Genomic DNA, 11136 nt, shown 5'->3' with positions numbered 1-11136 from the left:
AAAAGCCTCTCCCATTCCCCAGTGAATCTGCTTCTCTATGTTTGTACGCAGACATGTGCCTCACATTCAACATTGGATATGGCCCTCCAGGCCAAAAAGTTTGTGTACCCCAGGATATAGAAAGATTTATCCCAATCCCTTTCACACAGCAACTTTCTGAAGAACACTGTGTTTTCATCTGAGCCCACAAAGGTAAAAAATTTGTCTCTAGAAAAGCAAGTGACATTGTTAGGGATCCAAATTCTGACCAGTTGTTATTCATGAAGAAACAGGAAAACAAACAATCGTAAGAACAGGGAAAGTGCTGCACTGAGTAACTTAAGATTTGGTTAAAATATAAGAGTAAACTGAAGGTTCAGGGAGTGAAATATGTTTTTTCTTTCTTTCTTTCTGTGTGTCACTTATTTCAGAATATTACAGCTTCATTGAGAGAAGAGAATCCCATCTAGTCCCTATGTGTTAACATGTATGGCAGAAACTGGTAGCTAAAGAACCAAGAAATTGCCTTGGTTCAGTGCTATTTGCCCCCAAATGCTTCTGCAATATTTTTTTCAGTGATAACTTGTTAAAGAAATTTGTAGGGTACAGTAGCAAATTTAAGTTTTTCCCCTTCCTAATTCTTACTGGAGTTGTGGACGGTATGGCCAACTCCCCAGAGAATGCACTGACACTCTTCTCTAGCCCACATATACATTCCAGTGCATAACAGAAAAAGAATATATGAAAGGGGAGAATTATTGTTCAGAAAGAACAGCATATACCACTGAGGTTGGGATGGTATTCAGTTTAGTTCTGTGGGAACTTCTTGCTTTTAGAAAACTGGGGATTTGTTCATTTTTTCCTCCTTTTTACAGACCTTAAGGACAAAGCATTAAAAACAGTTATTTTTTATATATCTATTTATATAGTTCTTCATTTCGCCATTGGCTGGTTGACATCACTCCAGTCTCCTGTCTGATTTGGCTCTGTTATATTCATGTTATGTATGTGACTTTCCCCCAAACTTCAGCCTGTAAAATTACGACATACTGGATGGATACAGTCAGTCTTCAGATGAAACCGTGAGGAAAGCAAGACCTAATTGTTTTAACCAACCTATGGAGAAATAGGAGTGAATGGGTCACAGAAAACATTGTGGAACTGAGAGAGAATGACACAGGGTCTTTCCTCCTTAGAATAAGCAAAGCCCTTGATGGCTTCAGGAACCTGTTATCATTTTGAAGTGTTTTTCAAAGATGAGCCTTTCTTGAGGACACAATGAGTTGCAAGCAGTACTCCTTTGCTAGCTCCTGTCTGTATCAGTCCCAGAGGAGGACAGTGCAGACTATATTGCTCAGACTCCTCTCACAGTCAGAGGTTAGGGAAGCCTCATGTGGAAAGAATTGAAGGCCAGAGAATCAAAGGACAATTCGTGTAGGACAGTCTGAAGTATTGTTGTGGCATTAGCAACAACAGCAGCAGGAGCAATGGCCACAGGCTTGTGTTTGCCATCCTCTAATAAACTTGCTTGATTGAATCACAAAGGACATGAAGTTTTCAATCTGGTGGTAGCAAATGTATGACATTCCAGTATGTTCTGCAATCTTAAAGATGAGGGTGGGGTAGAAGGGGGTGGTTGATGGAAATGGAGAGAGTTTCTTCATCCTTCCAAGTGGTGCAGAACGTTCATCAGACAGGTACAATATGGAGGCCTAGGCTGTCACCCTGCAGTTTCATGTGGTTCCCATGGTAACTAGTGGCGGTCATAGGCAGCGGCAGCAGTGGGAGGTGCGGAGCCCCGGGATGTGGCACTATAATAATAAGGGGAACCTGAAAGTTAACACAGGAGAAGAATGGACTGATTGAAAGGACATACAGTAAAATAAAATAAGAAAGAGAGAGAGAGAGAGAGAGAGAGAGAGAGAGAGCATATTAAGAGACTAGAGGCAGAAATCTGAGGATGGGCACTTGTTAATGGTCTATATGGAGAACAGAGAAGAAAAGAAGACAGGCTATATTTGTATAACATGTTAGAACATGGGGAAACTATGTACACTGAATTACCTACTGCTGGGTACATAGAAGGAGTTCCAAAGTAGTGGGTTGCATCCTAGATTCCAATCTGATTGTGTACAATAGAAACATCTAGCTATACAGTACTGTATTACAAACTATCTGCCATGCATCTACAGGAGTACTGTATATACTCATGCATAAATCTAGAAATTAGGTTAAAAAAATTGACCCAAAAAACCTGATTTGATTTCTTCATGGGTCAATGTAAATACTGTAGTTTAACTCGTGTGTGTGTGTGTGTGTGTGTGTGTGTGTGTGTGTGTGTGATATGTATATTTAACTATTCCCCTGGTGAACAAAAAAAGATTGATCTGCCCTGGAAGCACTGACCCGCTTCTACACTCTCATGCATCAGTCTTTAGTATGAGCACAAATAGTTATGCCTGCAGGTTTATGGTATTGTTTTCTTTTGCTTTGTCTTTAATATCCTTCATTACATGCCCTTAAGTTTTACCCTTGACTTACCCACGGGTCATATCAAAATCCATAATTTTGGCCCCAAAACTTATATATGAGGTTGACTTATAGTTGAGTATATATGGAATTCCAAAAGCCATGCCACAGATGCAAAATATCACATAGGAAGTGACCCCTAGTTTATGTCTCTGCTGGTCCATTACACCTAAATTAGTACTGTTTTGTTGCTACATCAGTCTTATGGGTAGGTCCCATATTTTCTTCTGCCAGTAGGAATCCCCCTGAACAGAACTCTGCTACAGCTACCAGACCAGGGACATCTTTGCTATTTCCCCCACCCACTGAAGTCACCAGTACTCCCTCTATTCCAAGAGCTCCTCTACACTCCATAACAGATCTTGGGGCACAGGAGGCTGCAGAAGGGCAAGGGAGACGGTGAAGATGGGTTTCTCCCTTGTTTCACCAGCTCCTCCATCCCCAGAAGGCAAATCGTGGACCCAACCCTTTAAACCTCTGGAATACCTAGGCTGCCGTTTTCATTCTGGGGGAGAAAGAGTTATAATTTGGGTTTTATTTTTAATATTACTATATTGTACCAAATTTGTTGATAGCCACACCTATTAAGTGAAAACTGCTGATTAAGCCATCAGGATCCTTGAAGAAAAGCTTTTTGTTAGCAGTGCTGAGGACAAGATGGGCCTTTAAAGTTTCAATTTTGGCAATAAAAAATAGAAAAGCATAAACTGTGTAATATACAGTAGGAACAGCCTATTTAAGATAATAGTGCATGTACACAACACAAAGCTGTCCAAAGTATAAAAATACCCATCTAGTTTTAGGGAACGTGTAGGGAAGATGTGCTTAATTGTTTACATCAGTGATTCTCAAACTTATTCACCCTTTACATCTACATGCACATGTTGGGGAGCCCTCCCACTTGATACAGTATATGAATAAAAATATTTTGTTTTTTAGCGTGCATATTTTCATTCACACATTTACTCATATTTTAACATTTTATAAAGAAATAACATCATTCAAATTGGAACATTTTTTATCTCAATAAATTCAATATCCAACTCAACACAATGTTTATACCTGATGTGAGGCCTACATCATTAAGTATGAGAGAGAGAGAGAAGAGCCCTAATCTAACCTTTTCTCAGATGTCCTAAAATAGATTACTATGTGCAGTGTATTCATGTAAAGTAAAGAAATAAAGCACTGTCTCATGTACAATATGAACAAGACAGAAAGAGTTTGCAAGGTAATTCCAAATGCTGCTGATGCAGCACCGTATTAAAAAGAAAACCATCATTCCAGTTTCTTTAACTGATCATGGCCAGCTGTTTTTTCAGAGAAGAGTGAAGCCAAAAGGAATGCTTAGGATTTGGAAAGAACAACAGGAACATGCTCCTACCAAAACCAGAAACTCTACCAGCTGTGGGATTTTAGCTTTGGAAAGAGCAAAGGAGAAGGAAAGGAGGAGCAGTGAACTTTGCTCCCTCCCTTCCCAAACAGCGTCCTTACACATACAAGCCCCTGCCTCCCTACCATACCCTGACATTCACTTTATTCTTTTCCTCTCTCTTTCCCTGCCACATGATCTGATGCTGAAGGGATACTGAAAAAGCATTCCAAGCACCTTCCCTCTCTGGAGGGTCAGCTAATCAGTGCCTGTAGTCAGTGCTCCTCTTGAGATACTGTCATGCCTCCCTGGGGCTGCATCCAACGCGTGAGAACCTAGGACTTACACCTTTACAAGAAACCATGGTTCACAATAGAACTTGATCAACAGTTATCACAGTAACTTAACGAATAAAAATTATTTTTATGGCACTTTAAGAGTAAAACATATTGCATAATCCAAAATGTCTGATTTTTGTAACAGCCCTGAGATTGAGATAATTAACTTTTACATGTTAAAGAAGGAAGAACTGAGGCAAGAGGAAATATCTAACATCCCATGGAAATCCATATGCATCTCAATTTTAAACATGCTAACCACTTCATATAGACCAAATAGTTTCCAATCAGTGTCATGGGGCCAATGTTCCATAGAATGTGGGAAGTGGAAATGGTAAGGACTGGTCAGGACTGGACTAGAGATAGGGAAAAGACACTGCATGGCAGCCTTATTAAGAGATGAAACACTGTGAGTTGATGAAGAAGCATCCATATAGGTGGACAATATCCTTCCTTCCTTTTGTTAAGCCTATTTTCCTAGGAACACAACTGCTTAATGAGGTTTTGATATGTTTACATGATCAAGGGGATAATTAGATGCAGAAAAGAGAAGAAACCAATGGAAAAGATTTATAGAAAATTAAAAGCTCTCAATTCAGATTTGTTTATATTAGGATAAATGCCTGTGTAAATAACTATGAAGCAAACCAGCATGGTGTAGTGGTTTGAGAGCTAGACTATGACTGCAGACCAGGGTTTGAATCCTTGCTCGGCTATGGAAACCTACTAGGTGACCTTGGGCAAGTCACACTCTCTCAGCTTCAGAAGGCAATGCCAAATCCCTTCTCAGAGAATCACAGAGTTGGAAGAGACCTCAAGGGCCATCCAGTCCAACTCCCTGCTATGCAAGAACTCACTATCAAAGCACCCCTGACAGATGGCAATCCAGCCTCTGTTTAAAAACCTCCAAAGGAGATTCCACCAAACTCCGAGGGAGTGTGTCACTGTCAAAATGTTCTTACTGTCATGAAGTTCCTCCTAATGTTTAAGTGGAACCTCTTTTCTTATAACTTGCATCCACTGTTCCAGGTCTTATTCTCTGGACCAGCAGAAAACTAACTGGCTCCATCCTCAATGATACCCCTTCAAATATTTAAAGAGGACTATCATATCACCTCTTAACCGTCTCTTCTCCAGTCTAAACATACCTAGCTCCCTAAGTCTCTCCTCATAAGACATGACTTCATGTATATGTTAAATCGCATGGAGAGACAAAACATAACCCTGAGGGTCCCCACAAATCAACAACCAGGAGGTTGAACAGGAGTTCCTTAGAACCATCTTCAGGGTTTGCCCCTCCTGGAAGGAATTATTTTATTTTATTTATATCTTGCTTTCTCCCCAAAATAGAACTCTAAGCAGCTTACAATTTGAAAGAATACAATTAAAAACATAGAAAAGTGAGCATTAAAATAGAATTAAACTGTTACAGTATTAAGATACATCATTGATTAGAAGAATAAAATTGAGTTAAAAAGATAAAAGTGCTTAAAAACAGTACATTTAAAACAGTACAACATCCCCAACCATTAAAAAAAAAAACTTTCTGTTTTAAAAGCCTGTCTGAAGAAAAATGTCTTAGCCTGCTGACAAAAGGACAAGGAATGGGTCATTCCGACCTCCCTGGGAAGGGATTTCCAGAGTCTAGGGGTAGCCACTGAGAAGGCCTTCTCTCAAGTCTTTGCCAACCATGCTTGGAATGGTGGTAGAACTGAGAGAAGGGCCTGTCCTGATGATCTCAGAGTCCAGGCTGGTTCATACAGAGAGATATGGACTGCCAAATAGCCTGGCCCTGATCTATATGGAACACTGTAAATGTGGCCACAGTGCTTGCAAATCCCATCCCAGTGAGGTGGCCCAGAAAGATTCCATGGCTGATGGGATCAAAAGCCACTGAGATGTCCAGAAGAACCAATAGGGACACACTCTTCCTGTTGAGTTCCCTATGTAGGTCATCCACCGAGGTGCTGCTGGACATCTGTCTCTATTCCATAGCCAAGCCTGAAACCAGATTGAAATACCATTTAGGTAATCCATTTCACCCAGAAATACCTGGAGATCACCAAACACTCCAATACACCATACCAAAAATCATATTTTTAACACTGGCTGATAATTATCCATTATAGATGGATTCAGGGATGTCTTTTTCAACAAAGGCCTCACAACTGCTTCCTTTAGGCAAGGCAGAACTCTGCCTGGTTATAAGAAGGTACTGACTACTCCATTCATCCATTTGGCCAGTCCTCCTCTGGCTTGTTTGCCAGGAGAGGCAAGGGTCTAGCACACATATGGTGGCTCTGTTCTCTCCATAAATTCTGTCCACATCCTCAGGCAGCACAAATTGAAAAGTATCCAATAACATTGGATAAGCAGGAGCTAAGGCTACTGGAACTATATCAAATTGCAGCAATCTGAATGATTTTAATTGCAAAATGTCATGCAAATCCTGTCGAGTTGTCAACATTTTCTGTTTGAGGACCAGTGTGTAGTAAACCTCTGAGCATGCGAAACAGCTCTATTTGTAGATGTCATGGTGGCAGCAAATTTTTTTTTCCTTTGCAGCTTGTTCTGTAGGTCTTTAAATAGGCTCTAGCTCTTGTTCGGACTGGCTTGCTCTAAATGTTCTACCAGCATCACTCTAGACTCTGTCTCACTTGCTTCATTGCTGGTCTGACTTAAGATGCTCAGGAGTGATTATGCCCACCACCCTGGCCATTTCCCCATTCTAGAGTCAACCAGAGCTTCAGCAGAATTGCCTGCCAGGAAAATTCTCAAGAGCTATCAGAAGTCAGTTCAGAAACATCAGCCTTCTGGGGTGGACAATCCTAAGCAATCCCTCAGCCCTGTAGAGGTTCTGAGTCCCAGCAACCAGCTAATGATTTATCTATGACAATGGAACTGCAGAAAGTTCCTCCACACAAAGATCATTCTGACTCGACCCAGCACAGTAAACAAGGTCCAGAGCCTACCCAGCACCATGAGTAGCACCAGACATGACTTGTAACAGACCCATGGTTTTTATGGAGGTCATGAAGTCGCAAGCCATTCCCAACAGAGCAGTCTCAGCATGGAAAGACTTCACTACCAACCTAGAGACCAACCAAATTAGCTCATAAAGTTGAGCAGCACAATGGACAAAACACTAACAGGATCTCTATTCTGTCCTGGAAGACTGGGGGAGAACAATGCTTCAGTGACATTTTTCCCTTCAGCACCCAACAAGCCACTTCGTTGTTGAGAGATCAAGTTCTTCAAGGCTCTATTTGTGTGTGTGTGTGTGTTTCATTGCTCCTCTCTGGAACATGGGATTCTAGGCAAAATTGTCCTGAACAGAGTCATACAGTCTGGCTGCATACAAAAATATGTCTATGATTGCTTGCAGCCAACCTCAGTTGATCTTAGGATCTTATGAAAGCAAAACAATGCCAAAAAAGTTATCTTGATGACATTCTAATCCTGGTCTATGTCAGATACACCCTGGGAAGACGGTTGTGCTATAACAAAACATTTTGATCATAGGAAGCCAGCATGAGAACTGGCTGAAGAAAAGGCCCCTCTTATATATATATAAATAAATCCTCCTCCCCACCCATTATTAACTGCCTGAAGAAATTAGGTTGGTTTGCCACTGCAGCCCTGGGGATAGTATCCTAGAATTAGATCTGTGTATCTCTGGATGGGGAAATCAAGATATTCTTCCTCAAAATCTAGTTGAGAGTGGAGCTGGGAGGAATTCAGGAGGCTGAACCATCCTTCACCAGTTAGTAAGGAAAATAAGAAAAATAAAATAAAGACAAACAGAAGAGAGAGTGTGAGAGATGGAAGAAGAGGTGGTAGGTCAAAAGAAATACTCACTTAGTAGTGCAGGGTTGCTGAACCTCCAGGCCTCATTGTAGGTTGTGTACTGAGGGTGGCTGTAAGGATTTCCTGAGAATTCACTCCCTAGAATAAACAAAAGAAGGGAAGTGATTCATAAAACAAGTCACACACTGAGGGAGGGAGTGAGGGAACACAACATTTTGGCATTTTCTGACAATCTATTCACTAGTCACATGAGTATCCTGTGAGGTAGAATGACTGGCCCAAAATCTCCCAGTAGGTTTCATGGCTCATTGAATGTAACAGTTCTTCCACATTGGCTGTCAAGGATAATTGTGTGTGACACCACAGTAATTTGTTGCTTCTCTGATGCATGCATGAAGTTCAGAAATAGACAAACATAGGCCCTGTGTACATTGCAATTCCTATAAGGCCAAGCCAGTATGGTCAGTAGAGAATGGTGGAGGGTGCTGAGGTCCAATAACATCTGAAGAGTCACAGTCACCTACTCCATATACAATTTAATGCTGCTTGATGTCAACATCTACATTTTTGGGGGCTCCTTCCTCTCTTTTCACGTGAACTATAGTTTCACTTAATCTTTGTCTGTTTGATGTAACATAACACAAACATGAACAATGTTTGTTGCCAGAGTCATAGTATTCATAAGGATCTGAGTGTCTGTATAGTACTGACAAACTGTGACTAGGAAGGAGTGATTTTACAAGGGATTTTATGGGGAGAGCATAGTTACATCTCAGCAGAGCTGCAGCAAGAAATAAATATGCTGGTCCAGCAAATCAAATAGCACTTTCTTCATAAAACGTATGACTGTCTGTAAAAAAGAGGACTCTCTGGCTTCTTTTTCCCCATCTGTACTGTCACAATATTATAAGGCACCAGATCTTGTCTGATCATGGAAGCTAAGCTGGATCAGTTCTGGTTAATACTTGGCTGGGAGACTGTCAATGACTACCAGGTGCTGTAGGCTATATGTCTGAGGAAGGAACTGGCAAAACCACTTCTGAGTATTCCTTGCCTAAGAAAACCCTTCACTTGAAGCCACCCACACAAGTTGTCATTCTAAATAGTTTACAGTGATTCTGAAGTGCAGGTTAAGTAGAGGAGAAAGAACTACTCTCTCTCCAGAGCAGTCAAGTGGAGCCTGGAGAGAAAGGGAGGGAGGAAGAAGCAGTGGGTGTGAAAGGTGTTTATTGAGGAGGAGTGAAAACGTGCCTGCAGGATAATGAGCTTTTGAGCTCAACTGTGACCAAGAGAAACGGAGCTATCTCCTTCCCAGATCACTAATGAAACACATGTAATTTCCTCATCAGAAGTGGATTCTGTTTAACTGCTCCCTTTACAACAGACCCTGGCTGTGACCTGTTCTCAGCTGGTCATGGAGCTTTGGTGCCAATGTCTAGGATGCTCCAGAAAAAAGTGCCAATGAGGAATGATAAAAGGCCAACAGCAAACTGTGAGGCACAGCGAACTTCAAACCGTAAGCAATCCCTGGACATTTAAGACTTATCCTCTAACCACCAGACACATCAAACACAGGGAATGTGCTGGGGAAGATAGTTCCCCATTCCTCAAGGTGGAGTTGGCAGGTAGGGTATCTTCAGGTCCAAAATAAAAAAAGACAGAAAGCCCTATTATGCTTTTCTTGACAAGTAACAGTCTGGCAAATTGGGCAGAAGTTAACCACGTGGTCCTTGCCAAGGCAGAAGAGAAAGCATGCATGATCTTTGCCCCACATAAGTGGTATCTCTGCCTCACAAGCTAAATACTCCCTGAAGAAACCTTCAGGGCCATAAGACTCCACATAAGAAGTGACAAAGTAGAGAAATGCCAAAATACTTTGAGAACTTCCTAACAATCCAACCACAATGGTGGATGAAAAGGAACTGGGTTTCAGTGGTAATGCACAGCTTATATGCATGCAAGTGTCAGGGTTTGGAGGTGAGATTACCACCAAAATGCAGTTTTAGAATCTTCCTTCTGAAGATCTTCACACAGACACAGAACAACCCATATGTGTGAGTCACAGAAACTACAAAGAAGAATCTGGGGTTATGCATCTGTAAATGTTTGGTATTCATGAATACCAGGCCCTTATATTTGAGGAAGGAACTGACAAAACCACCTCTTGAGTATTCCTTGCCTAAGAAACCCTATGAAATTCATGGGATGGTCATAGGTCAAAGGAACACACAGGTGTGTGTGTGTGCGCGCGTGTGCATGCCTAAGTTTAGCTCTAAGTTTAGGGGACATGGAGGGAGCATGAAAGTTCTCCAGTCCCTGCTTACTAGGAAGTAGGTGCTACAGTCAACAGAGGTTCATTCACCTGTCACTTGGGAAATAGCTGACTGGTTTCCACCTCACCTCGAGTGATCAATTCCCAGCACAAGGGGAATTGTGACAAGGACTCTGCTTATGCCTGTCACAATGGAGAGGAGGTGGAAATGTCAAGTCATCTGCTTCCTGAGGGACTGGGTAACAGATCCCCATTGATTCAGCAGCTGCTTCCCAGTAATTGAGAATGATAGTTATTATTGTAATTATGCATTTGTAAATGCCCAATAGGATTCTGGCCAAGATGTAGGGTAAAGCATACAAATTCACTATATTCTTTAGACTCATGCTATAGCCCACCAGGTGGTTAAGGTAAAAAGCAATATGCAGACACATAATGGCCATCTTGGTTTATAGGCGTCTAAGCTAAAGGTCCGCAGAAGGCATGATGATGGAAAAATATGGCTGTGTCCTATTTCATAGAATCATAGAATCATAGAGTTGGAAGAGAACGCAAGAGCCATACAGTCCAACCCCCTGCCATGCAGGAAATCACAATCAAAGTATCCCCAACAGATGGCCATCCAGCCTCTGCTTAAAGACCTCCAAGGAAGGAGACTTCACCACATTCTGAGGCAGTGTGTTCCACTGTCGAACAGCCCTTACTACCAGGAAGTTCCTCCTAATGTTGAGGTGGAATCTCTTTTCCTGGAGATTGCATCCATTGTTCTAGGTCCTAGTCTCTGGAGCAGCAGAAAACAATCTTGCTCTCTCCTCAAGATGACATCCCTTCAAATATTT

The 11136-nt window shown here is 41.6% G+C and overlaps 1 protein-coding gene across 1 annotated transcript in view; it reads right to left on the bottom strand.

The window, feature by feature from the left end:
- Positions 1-228: 228 nt before the first annotated feature.
- The window catches only part of LOC121925867 (paired box protein Pax-2-like), a 102256-nt gene continuing 91348 nt past the window's right edge, over positions 229-11136 (bottom strand). The window contains 3 exon segments of the mRNA XM_042458440.1: positions 229-1767; positions 1769-1809; positions 8077-8163. Coding sequence (XP_042314374.1) covers positions 1669-1767; positions 1769-1809; positions 8077-8163 — 227 coding nt within the window. The 3' untranslated portion in view covers positions 229-1668.

Source organism: Sceloporus undulatus, chromosome 3 (genome assembly GCF_019175285.1).
Source record: "Sceloporus undulatus isolate JIND9_A2432 ecotype Alabama chromosome 3, SceUnd_v1.1, whole genome shotgun sequence".
NCBI lineage: Eukaryota > Metazoa > Chordata > Lepidosauria > Squamata > Phrynosomatidae > Sceloporus > Sceloporus undulatus.
Note: the sequence above shows the minus strand (reverse complement) of the source record. Positions and strands in the feature narration are given on the sequence as shown.